At 39.7% G+C, this 18,597-nt stretch overlaps 1 protein-coding gene across 2 annotated transcripts in view; it reads left to right on the top strand.

The window, feature by feature from the left end:
• The window catches only part of begain (brain-enriched guanylate kinase-associated), a 64,196-nt gene extending 45,935 nt beyond the window's left edge, over positions 1-18,261 (top strand). For both annotated transcript variants that reach the window (XM_085390701.1, XM_085390702.1), the window contains 3 exons: positions 5,422-5,529; positions 8,347-8,430; positions 12,768-18,261. In XM_085390701.1, the coding sequence (XP_085246827.1) occupies positions 5,422-5,529; positions 8,347-8,430; positions 12,768-14,309 (1,734 nt within the window). In that variant the 3' untranslated portion in view covers positions 14,310-18,261. The remainder of the gene's footprint in view (positions 1-5,421; positions 5,530-8,346; positions 8,431-12,767) is intronic.
• The last annotated feature ends 336 nt before the right edge of the window (positions 18,262-18,597 follow it).

Below are 18,597 nucleotides of genomic sequence, written 5' to 3'. Positions count from 1 at the left end.
TAATAAGTAATCTAAAGGTAAAAACATTAAACCATAATTGCTTTCTATCAGTGCGTTGTTTATCACCTCAGTCTCGGTTTTTCTCACTGCAGGATGTAAATATTTCTACTTCATTACATCTCAGAGGCAAATATTGCAAAATCCACTTTATGACCACAGTGTACCTTTCATCTGATGGCTGCTTCCAAGAAGATAGCATGCCATGTCATAAGGCTTGAATAATCTCAGACTGGTTTCTTGAACATGACAATGAGTTCACAGTCATCTGTCATCTGAACGGGATGCGGTGGAACGAGAGGTTCACATCACAGGTTATGATGCTGTCGTGTCACCGTGGACCAATATCTCTGATGAATGTTTCCATCACCTTGTTGACTCTATGCCATGAAGAAGAAAAAGCTAATCTGAAGGCAAACAGGGTCCAAGGTGTACTTAATAAAGGGACCAGTGGGGACCACAATTTTATCAGTCTTGAGTTGAAAATGACCAGCTATTAAGACAATTACGGTATAACATTAAAACAAAATAGGTGGTAATGCTTATGGGTTCTTCTACTTGTGGTACTTAAAACAATATATTTTGATGCCACTAGTTTAATACTTATACTTCAGTATTTCTCTCACCACTCCACCTTTTGAGCTCTCAGTTTATCACTCAGTCCAGCCCAGTTTATGTGACTCTGTATAGCACTTCACAATCTGCACCCCAACTTATTTGCTGACAAACGGTTTCTCGCTCTTTTGGGACCTCCACATTCTACTTTATCAGTACTGACTTTCAAATTACTCTCCTTGCAGTTTTTTTCCCTACAATAAAACTTTGTGCTACATGCCATAACTAATCAACATCATGACAAAGATGTTAGCAGAAATCTGCTGGAGGAGACATGACTGTGAGGTGTCACGTAGTTGATAGTCAGTCAGCTAACCATCACAGAGTTTTTAAGGTTGGTTATTTTCTGTGCTTCATGGTGTAAATTGAGTCACACTTTTCAAAAAGGTGTGTAGTGTGATCTCTTTTAAGATCAGTGCATACAGATGCCTGATTTAGAGAGATTTCTTTCTATTATTATTAATATTATTATTATTATTATTATTATTACGTTTCACCATGTAAAAGGAAGCAGATGAATAATAGTCCTGGTGGTTGAGAAAGCATGTCGATTCTGAGTGTTATACCTGCCTGTATGGGTTACTCTGTGCCCTTCAGGGAGCAGAGCCATGCTCTGTCTGCAGTGCACTAATTAGTGCCATTAACACCACAGCCATTAATCATAACTCTTGAATAAAATGTGAAAATTACATGTAGGAGAGCAGCATCAAAGTGAAACCAGACAGTTTTGATGCATTTCACCATTTACTACTGATTCTGGAAGAGAGAAGCACAGAATGGACAGTAAAATAAAATGATAAGAATAAGACTCATTCATCTTAGCAATAAAGCTCCTGTGTTCTAAAACATCTATTTTTCAGCAGACACAGTTTCAGGATACAGGTCCTGAATTTTTGAAGTATTTTCAGCACATTTTTATTACATATTGGGTGGCACAGTGGTTTCTTCAGAGCAAGAATCCGCTGGGTTAGACTCCACCGGTTGGCTGGAGCCTTCTGTATGGAGTTTTGTATGTTTTCTCCGGGTATTCCAGTTTTCTCCCACGGTCCAAAGACATGCACAATGCACATTAATTAATTGGTGATTCTAAATTGGCTATAGGTACGAATGTGAGCATGATTGGTGGTCTCTGGGCTCCGGCCCAACGTAACCCTGAATTGGATAAGTGGAAGAAATTGCATGGAGGGATTTTTAGTTTTTCTATGTACACTGTATTTTCTTATAATAGGTAAGGTTTGATTTCCCAGCAGTGTAGCCCACAAATCCCCCTCCACATCACCTGGAACACTTCCAAAATATAGTCAAGTAAATTTGTATCATGATGGATTACCCACATACGCCAAGCTAGGTGGTTTTTCAGTTCTACAGGAAACAATTTAAAAATAACTCCTTGTCTTTGAAATGCTGACTGAAACTGAGGCTTATTTCCTCCTATAAATATTGTTTGTTTCACATGGCAAGTTCATCTTAACATAATCAATTTGGATCACCCAGAGATTTACTTCTGCTTTAATTGTATCCATTGAACAACTTCTTAGATCTCCTTCTACCTATAAGTGTTCGCTACATACAGAATCTGCTTTTAGCAGGGTGGTGGTTATCTTTGGTGTCTTGATTTCAAAATCCTCTTTAATGAGGTTAGAAATCTACTTTGTTTCTTTCCTTTTCCCTCTTAAAATAAGGATGTATTTAAAATGGAGCAGAGTTTTCTGCTCTCCTCTGTGAACCGAAGTCCTCAGTAATTGCATCTCATGGGACTCAGGCTTCATTTGTTGCCCAGCGAAGAGACAGAATCTCCAGCAGAATACATAAAACAAACCGGGGTGTCTTAGAAAAACACTTTTTCCTCATTTTATACACTGTGCACTCAATTCACCTGATCAATAATTGGAGACAGAATCTCCAGCAGAATACATAAAACAAACCGGGGTGTCTTAGAAAAACACTTTTTCCTCATTTTATACACTGTGCACTCAATTCACCTGATCAATAATTGGAGACAGAATCTCCAGCAGAATACATAAAACAAACCGGGGTGTCTTAGAAAAACACTTTTTCCTCATTTTATACACTGTGCACTCAATTCACCTGATCAATAATTGAAGCGTGCCCCGTGAGTTTAGTTTTTGATTTGTTCCATTACGTATCCAACTGGGAGAGGAGATAACTTTGTTAAAGGAGTCATTTAAGATGACGTCTGAACAAACCCTTAAACTTGACCACTAATGGTCAACCATTCCTGTGAATGATTGGAAGAAACTTGAAAGACAAAAAGAGATGCTTTAATTCTGTGCAATGCATTAGGGTGGGAAACAATATCTTCCCTACTCCTCTGGGTCAATCAATAAGATAAGATTGTCAGAATATGCATATTAATTCTCCTTGATGCAGTTTCCTTGTTTGTGTGGTACCAATAGATAAGAACGCCATGTGTATCCAACACAAAGTGACTGCTGGAGATAGCAAAAATCAGTGTGCACAGCTGAAATTCTGCTGGCTAGAACTCTGAAAATAAAAACCCATTTTCCTCTTCTCTCTAAAATACAGCACAAGATCAATGATGACTATACAGTTAAGAATGCCCTCTGTCTCTTTTGTCTCTAAGCAGACTCTGTGCCCTGTTTTCCTATAATTTTCAGCAAAAATGCAATAGAAGACCCAAAGATCATTAAGAAGAATCGCAAATTAAAGATGCCTTTTAATGCCGATGATAGCGGCTGTGTTCCTGTTCTATTGGGTTATATGTAGTAAATGAAACAGGCTTGAATTCTAACTAACATTAAAGCTGCGCTGATTCATTTTTTCTACTCTTTATTACAACATTTATCACAGTGCAGATACACTCGAGCCTCCGGTCAATCGATTAGACGGGTTTGAAAGATGCACTAATCAATATTTCTGTACTAACACTGAATCAAATTACTGATGTACAAGTGATAAACACGCACACACAGAATTATCACTTAACTATAAAGCTTCCCACAGTGTGGCTGCTGCCTTTTATCTCTACTTTGCTGCTCTAGTCGTCATAATTTACAAATGCATTAGGCAGCTGAATTCAATGAAAAGGCCTTCTGATAAACACCTTCTATTCTACATGCCCAAAGCGCAACATTACAGGGAGCACAGATGGAGTCAGGCACTAGTAGCTGGTGGAGTCTAAACCAAACTTAGTAAATGCCAGAGCTTTCACTGGGGGTGCACACACACAACTCCAGCTGATTACTAAAGTTGCTTGCAGCTTGTTGCACAGCTGGAAAACAGCAAAAAAAAAGTCGCATTAAAAAGTCACGTATTGCAAAATGAGGCCGATTGTGCAGTTTTTAAAGTCCAGAGTCACTCTTAAAATAAAAAATAAAAAGCAGCCATGTGTAAAACCACAACACCAGTCATATTAACATCTGAGCTGGAGATTGTCTCTGAGCCAACACAACATCACTTTAACAAAGAAAGGAAAGCGACAAATTAAATATCTGAGCTTAAAAATGTACCTAATGTGGTCATCCACATAGTGAGAACGAGCTGGAGGCAGGAGTAATGAGCTGGAGAAAGAACAGCGGGGAGGCGCTTGTCTCGACAGCTGATTAATGAGACCGTAACAGAATTGGATTTGAATATCAATGCTGCTCTATTGCTTAAACTGACATTAATTGCCACCTATTAGATTGGCGCTGCACCTCTGTATTTCAAAACAATCACCACCATTGGGAGATTAGAAGGAGGGAGGGAAAAAAGGGTGGGAGGCCAAGTGAGTGTATCATTTGACAGCTGGTGCTGTGTGACAGGTTTCACAGTTACAACTTTGTGTATGTGTGTATGCCAGTGTGACACATGTGAATAAGAAAAACAAAACATAATTTCTAAGCCAAAAGAACCCTATACTGCCCCCTGGAGGCTGAAGTCTTAACTGCATGCCAGAATCATTGTTTGTTATGAGATGCATTTAGTTTGTGGAGCTAAAGAACCTGATCCCACGATACTCTCACACAGGTCATAATCTTTATAAAAGATCATGGCGTTGTTACGACTGGCCTGTTGGCTGAGAATAATGATTGTCACACGCCAATTTAGCAAGAATGAATTATTTCCTATTTTTACAGTTTAGACGTGCAAATAAAGGAATTTCGATTATATTAGATGAGCGATCAGGCCACCAAAATCATTAGGGGTGATATCTGTGGCAAGCTGGTGGATTAAGTGGCCAACAGCTGCTGAGCTGACTGGACAGACACAAAGAGAGAGAGAGAGAGAGAGAGAGAGAGAGAGAGAGAGAGAGAGAGAGAGAGAGAGAGAGAGAGAGAGAGAGAGAGAGAGAGAGAGACATAGAAGCCATCATTAAACTCGGCTGTTAGTGTGGTTCAAATGTCACTACAGGTCATTTTGCACTTCTTTGACAGTAATCACTGGAAATGGAGTGTTTCATTTGTCTTTCTTGCACCCACTTTATTTTTCTCATCTTTCGCTCGCTTCCCCTCCATGCTTCTTTCTCTTACTCCCAGAGTAATTGATATGATATGAGCTCTGGCAAGTGTAATCTTCTTTTAATTAAGTCCTGGTGCTAGCGCCAGCTTCACGCTGACAGTGACTTATGACTTTCCCCCTTTCATTTTTCTTGTGCTCCTTTATAATCTTGTTTTACCTCTGTTGCTCCTCCAACTTTGGTTCTCTCATCTCTTTCGTTATCTCTTTTCTCTAACCCTCACTTCCTGCCCCTCATCTTATCATCCACTCTGTCATCCTTGGGGTTTTTTCCTTCTGTTTTTCTCCAGTTTCTCTTTTAACTTGTCCATTCTTTCTCTTACACTCTAGTCACAGCACCACGAGGAGGAAAAGAGAGCCCTCAGCCGGGAAATCATTGTTCTCAACAATCATCTCATGGAGGCGAAGATCACCATTAATAAACTCAGAGAGGACAATGTGAGTACTTAAAGCTACTCCATCTATATAATGTAAGTTCCCCATAACACCTCTTGTCAGCACTGGGAATATACCTGAAGCTAGGTTATTTGGACAGTTTCTGAACTTTTTGGTATGATTGCTTGCCCAGATTATATTTTGCCTGCAGGCACAGTAGCCCAGGAAATCCAGGGCACAGAGACTTGATGCCCTGGGGCAGCTGCCTTCATTCCTTACTTACTTGGTGCCTTGTTAGCACCAAAACAACAGTTGGTTTTGGAAGATAAAAATCAACTCTTTCTGAGGAGAGCACTTCCTCATGTCAAACTGGAAGTCACACTCACTGTATTTCTGCAACATCCTCAATATTTGTGCTTCAAGGTGTCACAGCAGATAGAGGAATTAACTCTAAGCCACTGGATGTTTTATAGTGATAGAACTGAAATCAATGGGCATCCTCGGGGCTGGCAGAGGTTGAATCCACAGCTGCATAGACCTGAGCTCAACGGCATGTGGAAATTTGGTGCCTCGCTTTTCTTTGAAGTGATTTTACTGTTTTTTTCTTGTGGAGGGGCTCTAGGATGAGTTAGATTTTCTCTTACCGCTCTATGGCAAATTTTTAGCACTTCTGAGCTATAGAGCCCTCTTACAATCCTCCCCTCCAACATCCAGCGGAGGTGATTAGAGACGAGGTTCATTTTGAGTAGGTTTCAGAATTTGTCCCAGCAGTGCCAGCCGTGAGGCAGACATTTCCTCTGGAGATCAACTGTCAAATTTTCTGCTCAAAACACAAAGAAATAAAATAAAACCTCACAGTTGTGTCAGTGGGTCACAGTGCCTGAGACCCACTGCCACAAAACACACTACAAATGAATTGTGTGTTTGCTTTACACTTAACTGATGAAGCCGTTTAATCTACAGCAGTTTGCAATTGTCCTGAATTACCCCTCATGTCTTGATATTTTGCAAGGAAAATGGAAAACAGGTCCAGCAGTTTATTAAAAAATGTACAAACATACATGGAAATACAGTATAAGGCAAAAACTTGAGTTTTCACAATTCTAACAGGCTTTAACATAGTACATGGTACATACACGAGCATGGTAAATACATGGTATTTAAGGACATGATCCTGTTCATCTGCAGTGGATAGGGTTTTTGGTTGGTGGTTGGTGTAAAAATATCATTTATGTGTCAAGCTGTGTTATCTCTTGGCATTTTTGAAAGAGCCAACTACAGAAATAGAAACAAATTATGTATTTTTGCAATAGGCTGCTAGTAAAGTGTCCAAATACACTAAGTTGTCTGTTATGTGCAAACAATGCTGGTTTGTCCCTTGAATTATAAATTAGGAACTGAGGCCTTAGGCTTGTCTTAGGGTATTTTATGCTTGAATGCTTCATAGGTCAGTGTCAAGTGACTTAAAAAAACAAAAAATATTCTTCTAAAATTGAAAGACCTTCAGGAAACCTGGAGAAGTACACTTCAGGACCACTTTAAACATTACAAAAAGGTGTGTCTATTAAGAAGCAAAGCATAAAGAAATAAGGCGGGGCTCAAGACTTTTGCACAGTACTGTAGAAGTTGTTACATATCCTACACATTGACAGGCAAAAGAGGGCATCAAGATGTTGATGATCCCCAAAGACTGTTCAAATGTAATAAATTACCTACAAAGATAATGACTGTGAAAGTAAATGGCTCTAATTTCACAACAACTTGAAGGAAAGAATCTACTCAATTCACACATTCAGAGATTATTAATATAGTGTACATAAAGAACTGATCATAAGACATCACAAAGTCTGCCTCACAACCAGCTGGAGCAACAAAGCTGTCAGCTGGCACTCCCAGGAGAGACACACCACACAGTTCATATTAACTAAGACATCACCAAAGGTCTCAAAGGTCTATTTGAACTGTCCCGAAAAACTACAGGGACTTCAAATGTCTCTTTTCACCAAAACAGGGGAAAAAAAGATTCAAAAAGCAGCCACTGTTAACTGGTGGGGGAGTTGAGACTGTCAAAGAGAGGGCTTTGATGTTATGGGGGGAAAATGTCAGGGTTGTGCTATTAAAGAGCAACAGGAAAGCTACAGTGCAGCATGAACTGACCTTTATAAGTGGACAGGTTTAACAGAGGAGGGAGACGAAAAGAAAACCTTCTAAAACCAGTTAACCGCCCACACTAACACATGCATGCACAGTAAACGAAGAAAACAATGAAACCAGGCATCTGTTGTGCCAGTAGACCACCCTCACGGTGCTCTGAAATTTGAGCAAAAATTTAATAACCATTCTTTTCAGAAAGAAAGCATGGGTAAAGAGATGAATAATGCTGTACTTGCTTCCTTGGCTGGAAGGTGCAGATAAGTTAATGTGCTGTTTCAGACAACTCTAATAAAATTAGCACAGTCTGCACAGGGCAGATATGTCTAAAGAAAAGTTTGCTGGTATTGTAAAGATTCTGCAAACTACCCAGTGAAATTATGTAACCAAGATGCATATATATGCTTCTTGGTAACATATATTTTTATGTTCAGCTGTATTGTTGCACACTCTCCTGATTCCCCCCTCAGACATCTCCCATAATTATAAAGCACAATTAGAAGGCTGTAATCTAACGTATTAAAGGTTTTACTCAGGGATGGTTTAAACTCATAACACTCCTCACTCACAGCATGCTTTAGTTATCAAGATGCCAAAGAAAACCCTGTGTGTGTGTGTGTGTGTGTGTGTGTGTGTGTGTGTGTGTGTGTGTGTGTGTGTGTGTGTGTGTGTGTGTGTGTGTGTGTGTGTTTTAAGTGAATGGGAATAATCTTTTTGCTTTTTTTTCAGGACCTGTACAGGAAAGACTGCAATCTGGCAGCCCAGCTGCTGCAGTGCTCCAAGTCTCACTACAGAGCACATAAGATGTCTGAGGTGAGCTCACCAGCACTGCCTGCTGCAGCTACATCAGTGCAGGTTTAGGTTTGTGCGGCAGTAAAAAAAAAAAAAAAAGTTCAGCTTTAAAATTCGACGCCGACCATTTAAGCAAAGATGTTTTCCCATATGGAAAAGATATATATAAATCTTATAAAGTTTGTATCTGTCTTGTGTGAAACTTGTATGAAAAGCATATAAGAGTGAAAACAGATATAAGATCCCTTGAAAAATTATATAATGAAACTTGTATGTTTTGGATACTTACTAAAACAATGTATGAAAGTAATGAGAAAGTGGCCACTTTCATGAGTAATCACATATAAGTTTTTACTATTTCTTTTCCATAGGGGTTGTTTATTTAAATTACACTCCAAACAAGGTTAGTCTAGACGAGCGGCAGGAAATTGCAGTGTTTACATCTGAGAACTTTATAAAGTGTATTAATAAAATAACATAGTTGGGTCTTTACTATTTATTATTTAATGCGGTTTAAGTTTTCATTTTTCATTCAAGCAGCATGTTGTACAAAATGCTTTGCTTGAATAAAGTCTTTTAGAAAGTGCTACATCTGAATTCAGTATACAAGGACACACTAGTCGAGCATTTGAAACGTACTGCTGATGCTGCTTTAGTGTATTCTACTTAACACTATGGACACACTTTGGTAACTCCTGCCATGTCGGGATTTCTCCACCAAAATTTACTTTCAAACAGCATTAGCTCCTTTCTTTCACAAATATTATTGCCAACATCTAATAATACATAATGTTAGTTTAAAGCATTAAAACATTTCCAAGCATTGTGTGAAACCTTAACTCATCAGCTTAAATCCAACATACAGCTCTGAGGCTAATGGACATAACTACATCAGCCACGAGTAAGCTTGAGATGGTTTCATTTACTTGTACTAATAAAGAGGAAATTAAATGTATTTTTCTTCTAATGAAGCAAAGTTTATGATATTGTGTTGGTGTACCATTAAAAGCCTTCTTGAGTGGTTTTCACAATAAGAAGGAGCCACAGCGCTCATGGCCTCTCCTCTCAGACTGATGAAGGTCTGCTGTCTGAAGTACCATCTGTGTGCATCTTAGCTGTGCATAATAAATGAATGAAAGGCTGGCTTGAGGTGCCTGAGGCACAAAAGAAAGGGAAAAAAATCTGTAGACCTGGGCTCATAATTAAGTGAAGCACTACCTACAGACTACTTGCATCACTAAAAACCCATTGATATAAATGAAATAGAGCAATAATGAATTCAGCTTGTTAAAACTCTGAAAAGGGGATGTTTTATGCTTTTCTTTAAACAAACACATTTAGGACTTTAGGGCAGGAAATTGAGTCCACTGGTTAATAGGGAGCTCATCTAATCTTTGCTGAACAGCAGCACTGTAGCCACAATGCAATAACACTAATTGCATATAGCTGCCAGAAACTGATTCAGATATGGCTGTTAAACTTAAATATGCATGTCAAGTATGTTTTTCTATAGAAAACATGAATCATCTAGGAATCTTTCACAGAAGTACATTAGTATTGCATGCATTAACACAGGCAATACTGTACTGCATTAGTGAGGGTAATTAGTGCTACACTTCAATCCACAAACATTGCCTTCTCTTTCATTTGCACTCTTCTAAATGGCATCAGCTGGGGAATATGTTTGTGACTGGAGCATGTAGTATTGGCCTCAGTTTTGAAGCACTATAGCTGCTGTGCATATTTAGAGTAACATTTAGACATGTTTTGATCTAAGCTGACTGGAAACAGTAAAAATTCTGCTTTGGGGGATTTTGTCAGCCAAGAGATTCTTCTAGAAATAAGAGACCTAAGGGCTTAGTTTGCCCAATGAAACTAAAGAACTACTGTCCAATTACCTGCTCCGCTGCTAAATATAAACAAAATAAATAATAAAATTGTTTTATTTTATTTTTTTTTCCATTCTAATAGAGAAAGACAGAATATCCACTAAAGAACACATTTAAAATAATTTAAATGTACACTGACAAACTTAGGAAAGGTCTGTGCATGTGTTTCCTGAGCAGGCGGACCTTACAGGCGTGTACTTAAAATAGTGAAAATCCTGACTGCTTCAAATCATTAACAAAGTGTCAGTCTGCTACTGACTTTTGTTTGGCGTCACTTATTGGATTGGAGGTCTGACAATTTAACAATTTATTAATTTAATAAATAGGGGCCTCAGTAGCTTGTGGAAGAACCACACACATACACAACAGCTTGGAAAACCTTCTCATACTCATTACCAGCGTCGTCACACAATGCTGTGGGACGCCCACTTTGCAGCTGGTCTCTGACACTCCCTGTTATATGGACCCTGACCTTCAATTTGGTGGTGGTACTAGGACTCACTCCTAATCTGAAAACAGCTGACCGTTGTAGTTCACAGGTGACACTAATCAGGCACCTGATTGTCAGCGCCTGGGGTACCAGAAGCTCAAAAAAAGAGTCAATAGTAGAATAAGCTGTTGGCCAGACAAGCCCGTATACTTAAGTCTGCATTTTTCTCACATTTTTCTCGGCACCATTTAAGGAAAAATAAACAGGATTTACAACAGTGTGAGATTTATTGCCAAGAAACATTGTTACAACAAAGAAATAATTGACCAAACACAAATGTACTTTTTTTGGTGCTAAGTTTAACTATTTCCCCCAGTTTAGATATGTAACAGATTTACCAAGATTAACTAAAGAAGCTATGGAGTGTGTCTTATTGCTAGTAAAACTAACATTTAATTTGAAATGTTTTATCTCCATTGTGAAGCAGGAAATATGGAGTTTAGGAACAAGGGGTGAATTTCTAGTCTTTTAAGTAACCAGCTCCACGATATGATATTAATCCACTTATTGTAATAAAAGAAGACCTGCAGATGTGTTCGCTGTCACGTTGCTTAACACTGCACAACTATGTGACTGTTAATTAAGATCTGCCTCAGATAGCAACTAATGCTGAGCTGACTTACTTGGAGCACACACTGTATATTATCTTGCACTCTCCCCCCACAGCCTCACCTACTTTCCATCTCTATTCCCTCTGGGAGAGTCAACAGCTGCTAAAAATAGCCCCGACTTAAAAGATGCAGATTATTTTATGCCGAGGCGAGCTTCTATTTCTTAACAAAGCTAAGTCAGAATTTTATCTATTTTTTTCCAATACCCAGCTGGAGACCCAGAGAACTGGTTTAATTTGAATCTAAGCCCTTCCCTGTGGAACCAATGTTGTTTGATGGTAGAAAGAGAAATAAAAAGACACACTAAAAGAAAAAAAAAGAGAGATGGGGGGAATGAGAGTCTTTTGGTTGAGAAGGCAGTGGTGCAAGAGGAGAAAGATGAAAGGATAAAGAAAGGGTAGAAAGAGAGCTCAGTGTGTCGGGAACAGTTCCTGCTGACCCTGACCAGCTTTAATAGGCACAAAGAGCCAGTCTGTAATTGACAGGAACATTTTTCTCAAACTGGAGCCAATCAAAGAGATTATGTGTCTGTCTGTGTGTGTGTGAGAGAGAGAGACACAGCAAGAAAAGGAGAAAGATGACAGGCTGAGAAACAGATGGAAGAAAGCAGGAAGGAAAGAAGAAATACTTATGTCTGTATAATTAAGTTGTGGACTCTGTAACACATAACTAAATAAAGGTTGTTTAGAAAGTTATTAAAGGTAGCACAGTTTCTTTGTGTTATCAGGAGAGGAATTCAGGTCAGACAGGGCATCTACCTCCAACTCGACTTCTTTAGGTTCATGAAGACATTCACCTCTCATTTAAGAGGTTTCATTTATCAAATGGCTGGTGGAGAGTACCAGGTTTTACTTCATAAGCATTTCTTCACACCTTATTTCATGTGATGACTTTTATGACTAATAGTTGGTCACCAACCCTTAGGGCCACTTCCAAGGGTACAGCCCCTGCTAGTGGTTAAATACCTTGGATCCTCCACTAGTTGTAATAGAACTGAAGAAGCCTCTTGGATGAGAGGCAAAAGTCTTCAGAAACCTAAAAAAACGACCAGTTGCCCTCAATACTACCATGCATGGATGAATGAGAATGTAAACATTTCCCCCCTGAGACACATATACTGGTCTAAATCAAAGGAGAATTTTTGCACCTAGACCTACAGAAAAGTAAGAAATGGCATTTAAAAATACATTCAGTATTCAGCTAAAAAGGCTCTTGAAGAACTTATTCATTTTTAAAGAGCTTTGCTGAATACAAGCTCAGCAACTGTCACAACTTTTCAAAAACATTTGTTTTGCTGTTTTGGGTTGTAGTTTCCTGTCTTTATCCAGCTTCTTTTGTCTCTCTTTGTATTTCTCTTCCATGCCTCAGCTGCCACTGGATTTCCAGGAACGCATCAGTTCCCTCATGGAAAAACATAATCAGAGTAGTGGCGTCACCATGGCAATGTGTCACTCAAATTATCCAGACGCTGTGCCCACAGCCATAATTGCCAAGGTCCTGGAAAAGCCAGAGCCTGGAAGCAGTTGCCCTGTAACGCGTTCACCCAGCCCGCAGGCACAGGATGGAGACTTTCTGACAGGAACAGGAAGCACTGATCATCTGAACCGGCGCCTTTCTTATAAGACATCTGACCTGTACTGCAGCGACACGGCGCTCTACTGTCCTGAACGATGGCAGGACACCGAGCGCAGACAAAGTGTCGACCTTCATGGCACTGGCCTGCTTCAGCTTCACGCTCAGAACTCTGTTGACAGCAACCCCGATGAAGATGCTTTCCACTCTGGAAGTTTTTCCCACCATGAACCCCCATCCTCCTTCCGTCACCACGATGAGTTCGGCACTGGGAGTCTCCCAGTGTCCAGTTCCTACTCCAGTTTTAGTCTTGCATCAGATGAAAAGGGAGGAGTTAGTGGAGGATGTGGGCGCACTGGCAGCAGCACCTTATCTTCTTCCCACCAGGGTCTCTACATGGACTGGCGAGAAGGTAGTAGTGGAGACTATGAGCACAAAAGTATTTCCTCCTATGATAAAGACAGATCAAGCTTCCCCAAGTCCCACAGCATCCAGCACATGGCAACCCAAAGGAGCCCCCAGAAGGGCCCCTCACCAGCCTACACAAGGACAGCGTCATGTTTCAGTGAACCATTCCACTCCAGCACTCCTCGTCTGGCCTCCTCTCACAGCATGGGGTCTACAATTGGACTGGGCCAGGCTCATGGAGGAACCCTTGACAGCCAGGGTGATGTCCAGGTCTCCGAGGATGACCTGAGCAGCCGCTGGAGACAGCTCAGCGTGGAAGACATCAACACCTTCTCATCTTCTTATCGCAACATTACAGGGCGGGTTTCTCCATACAGTTTCTCTGAACGCCACTTTGCCATGGGCCCCTCCAGTAAAGTCAAAGGGTCTCTCTACAGCAGCTTCCAAGAAGGAGATGACGTCTTCCACAGTCGGGTGCTGGAGCAGTGCTTTCCCATGAGTTCCTCCTCTCCCAGCCGCAGTCCCAAGCCAAAAGAGCATCGCAAGCAGGAGAAAACTTCTGTGCTGTATAGAGCCAAGGATGACAGTCAGGACTCTGAGAGCAGTTTGTTCCTCTCAGGGAGCTCTAAAGACAAGGAGAGCAGCGGGGGAGCGACAGCGGCAAGCAGCGCAAAGAAGGACTACGTGAATCTGAGCGCAGACAGTTCGGCTGATTCCTTACACCAAAGCTCACTTGAAGCCTCAAGTCTTCAACACTACCCCACCCCCAGGCCGAGCGTCCGGCCCCGCCCGAGCTCCAGCTCTGCTCTCAGCATCGGCCCCGCGCTCCCAAAGAAGACTTCTGCAAGATACCAAAAGTTTGGCAGTACAGGACTGACGAGAAAGGACAGTTTGACCAAGGCACAGCAATACGGTACGCTGCTGAACTGAGTGGAGAAAGCGATTTTTATTTTATGCATGATGATGACGATGATAACGAGTCCTAACTTTCTGTACTGTTCTGTATCTCTCCCTGCAGCAAACACATACTTGGTGTGATGGGGTGTTCCGATGTTGTTTTATGTATCTTAGCCACGGCACGTTTCACGCAGTCTGCAACCTTTTTCTCTATTGTACGTCAGTGTATTTATCGACCTGAGACATGCTAGTCAGTATGTTTTTGTTTAAGTGATGGCGATATTTAGAGGCACCAGGATAAAACCACATTCTCTCTACAACACAAAGATACTGTGCTATTCACTCTTTTTTTAAGTACTGTTAGTAAAACCAGCAAAAGATCATTAATTCTTGCTCTAATATATACAAGTGCTGAAAATGAAGTGTGTTTAATGAGGTGACTTAATTCTGCATGTTTGCGAGAGGTTATCCATTAGGTTTAGGCAGGCTGCGCTGACTGCAAACTGTTAAAACAATTTACTTTCACTTACACAAATGCATGTTGTGTAATGCATATGAATAAGGTGGAAAAAACATTTCCAGCTAAACTGTTTTTCAAAGAGACATTATCTGTAGGCAACCCTTACCAGAAGGAAATATTCTCCAACTGGCTAAATAAGAGATTTAAATAATATATATTTATTTCAAGGCCATATGATATTTCATAGCAAGATTTATATAGCTAATAGAGTAATCCCACACTTCTTAATAAGAACCCTAAATTGCCTACATTTGTCAGCTATAAAATATACAAATATATTTTTAAATAATTATTATGAGAGGAAATACACAAATATAACCAGGTACCCATTCAGTAAAACCTATTACACAGACGTACAGTATTGTGCAAAAGTCTCCAGCCACCTTTTTTTATGTTTTGTCTCTTTCTTGTTATTTTTTTTAAATGTTGTTTTGAGTAATAGTTTTCTAGGTTTTCTGAAGGTCTTCCAAAGTTTTTCTTTGGACATTTAGTTGCTTTTTTCATTCATTTTCAGTCCAGTTATTTTACCTCACCGAATCATTCAATGATAATAAAAAAGCATCTCACAAAAGGGATGAAGCAGTGTTGTGTCGACACATAACAGACAACTTAGCACAGAACCAATTTTAAATTATATTTTCAGGCACTCTGTTACTAGAGGCCTGTTGCAAAAAACAGATCATTTGTTCCCATTTTTTCAGGTAAGTCTATGAAAAATGCTAACGATAACACAGTCTGACAGATTAAAAAAAATAGTATTTTGGCATCAACAAGATGATTCCCATTGACAGCAATTGAACCAACTTCAAAAAAAAAAAAATCCAAAGACCTTACATGGGACCTGGGAGATGCATCTGGGCTTTACGTTGACCCATCCACCGGAAACTGACGCCTAATCAGAAATGGTGTCAGTAGAAGGGTGGCTCATGTCTTTTGCACAGTACTATAACTCAAACAAAGCAGCAGGTATAAGTCATTCATTTTACCCAACTGGAAATTTTTCATATATTTGTACAAAAATAAGATGACATCAGCAGTCATACTGCACAGCGGTTACCGTAAAAACCAAGACACTTGTGAAATTGCCTTAATCCTGTCCAGTGGACAGAAAGGTCTCCTTTACAGCATCTAACAACTGTGTACATACTGTATATCTGCTGTATTGTCACTGTATGTATGCACTACTGTTACAGCGTATGCTCTTCCTGTCAGATAATATATATACATACACAGGTTTTAGGAGACAGATTAAGTCACGTTTTTCGATGTTGATCATCACTGGATTTTGCTGACATGAAATTCTGAAAAATTTCTACTGATGTGCCAACTTTTAACACTTTTGGTACTATATACACAAAAGCAAAACGACACTGTTGGTTCTACTACTTTAAGGGGAGAGTTAATTGGAAAATTGTCCAGGCCTTGGTGGAAGTTCTGAAACGTATGCACAAGAAAAGGTGGATGGGTAAGTGCACTGAAAAGGTAGTAAAGAGTGACTAAACACAAACATGTACAGTCAGTGTGTTGTTTTCAACCAGCATGGTCAGTAAACACTGTGAAATGGACAAAGCTTGTGTATATACAGACATAGAAAGTGTCAAAGACCTTATTATAAAATACTGCCTTATGTTAAATGAACAACTGCAGAGAGATTGTCCTGCTGCCCAACAATCATACTACCATTTGCTATTCCAGTATAGAAGAGTACAAAATGACAATGTTCCAACATCTATGCACGCCAGGATTTCTTACTGTCTGTGTAGCTCTGCAGAGCCGAGAGGAACAGCGCTAGAGAGAAGGTAATTTACGGAAGCTCAACTTTGCCCTCAAATCATCACTGACAGATTTTATTTTCGAAAGCTATGCGTCTCTCACTCCCGCACATCTGAGAACCGGCTTAAGGCTGTTTGAAATATTCTGACATTGTCATATTTGTGAAGCTAAAACTGCACCATACAGGTCACTGACATTTTTTTTACTCTTATTTGGTAGACTGTTTAGGTCTTAGCAGTGAAAAAGGTTTGAAATTACATTTAACCACTGTGCAGAGGAAATGAGAATATAAATGGTATTTTTGTTGTGGGCGCAACGTAGAAAAGGAGATACTTCATACACAGTTGTTACAATATGAATATTTTTTATCTAGTTTAAGTTGTTGTTATATTTATAGAATGTTTTGACCTTGAATGACGAGGCTGAAGTGGTTCTGTCCTGTCCTACCTCCAGCCCTGTTCCAGGAATAACAGGCCTGTTGTTTAAATGTCACGTTTGTCTGTCTGATGCATGGTTCTATATTTTTTGCTGTATGTTTATTTACTTAATAAAGATGTGTGTTGGGAAATTGATTGCAGACTTCAAGGCATATTATTTTAGGTAATTTATTCTACCACCATCTGGTGGTTCACAGTAGGGGACCGTTTTAAATTTTTATAACAAATCCTTAACCGGCTTAATTATCACATTTAGTTGCAGAACCGCTTTTAGCACCAATAAGTTGAAATAACAGTTTTCTGTGCAACTTTATCAGTCTCTCACTTCATTGTTAGGGACTGATATATTAATACTGCTTCCGCTCTTTAAGGTCTGCAGGCTTTTATTTAAGGACAGTTCTCTTAAGGTGCCACTGCAGCCTTTCAATCTTTCAATCTTTGACTGGGCCATTGCAACACCTTGCTTCTTTTCTTTTTCAGCCATTCTGGTGCTGGTATGCTTGGGATCATTGTTGCATGGCTTGTATGTCATCTGACAAAGATGGCTTCTTGTTTGACTCTAGAATACTGGTCGACGCATTGACTGTAAGCTCCTCAGGTCCAGTGGCTGCAAAGCGAGCCCAAATCATTACGCCTCCACCACCATGCTGATATGCTTTCTTTAGTTTTCACCAAACATGGCGCTCTGCATTATAGCCAAACTTCTCCACTTTGGTCCCATCTTTATAGAGAGCATTGTGCCAGACGTCATGCTGCCACGTCACTTTTAGTAGTAGCTCTTGGGCTTTTACTGAGGTGGTCGCACTTCCTGATCATTAACTCATCTGATTAACAGCACCTGGCTTCTACTTTATTTCCTATGGAAGTAGTAAGGGAACAGTATGTTTTTCCACAGGATGGCATTCTTTCTTCTTATTCTTACGGTGGACTATGTATGTAGATGCAGATTAATTAAAAAAACTGCTTTAAAAATCATTTAGGGGCCTTTTAAAGACAACTACAATGATGCTTTCTGTATCATTAACTGAGGTAAAATAAGCATAGGCGTTACAAAACAGGGGAAACTATTTACACATTAGATTTTTCCCTATAAACAAGGATAAGGATGTTTCTACTATATATACTGAATAAAGATCACAAGCTTCTGCACTTCAATGCTCTGCTGTTGACTGGCAGGACTCTGGGAGAACTTGGCAATGCTTTGACAGATGATGGCATATTTTTTTAGTTCTCTGGTTGTCTTTCTTTGATGCAGTGTGAAAGGAAATGTCATATCAGAGCCAGAGAGAAGAAAAGGGAATAAGAAAAGTGATGTGTATGCAGAATGTGGAATGAAAAACACTTCTGATTAAAAACCACCCGGAGAGATGTTTTTATTTTTATTTTGACAAAACCTTAAAGACTACGGTGATGATGAAATCCCCTGCTGTATTTGGGGTGAAAGGCAGGACTATAAAAGCACTGGGGTGTTTTTGTGGGCATATGTGCAGCTAGACTACTTTTCCACTTTAGATAAAACCCATAACAATAGTTCACTCTTTGAACTCTTAACTGTAAAGAAGCTTCCTTTGATCTCATACAGTGTAACTTC

Source organism: Rhamphochromis longiceps, linkage group LG19, assembly GCF_057381845.1.
Source record: "Rhamphochromis longiceps isolate RC_006_pf linkage group LG19, R_longiceps_female_GT1.1, whole genome shotgun sequence".
Lineage (NCBI taxonomy): Eukaryota > Metazoa > Chordata > Actinopteri > Cichliformes > Cichlidae > Rhamphochromis > Rhamphochromis longiceps.
The sequence above is the reverse complement of the archived record's forward strand: the minus strand, read 5'-3'. Positions and strand labels throughout refer to the sequence as shown.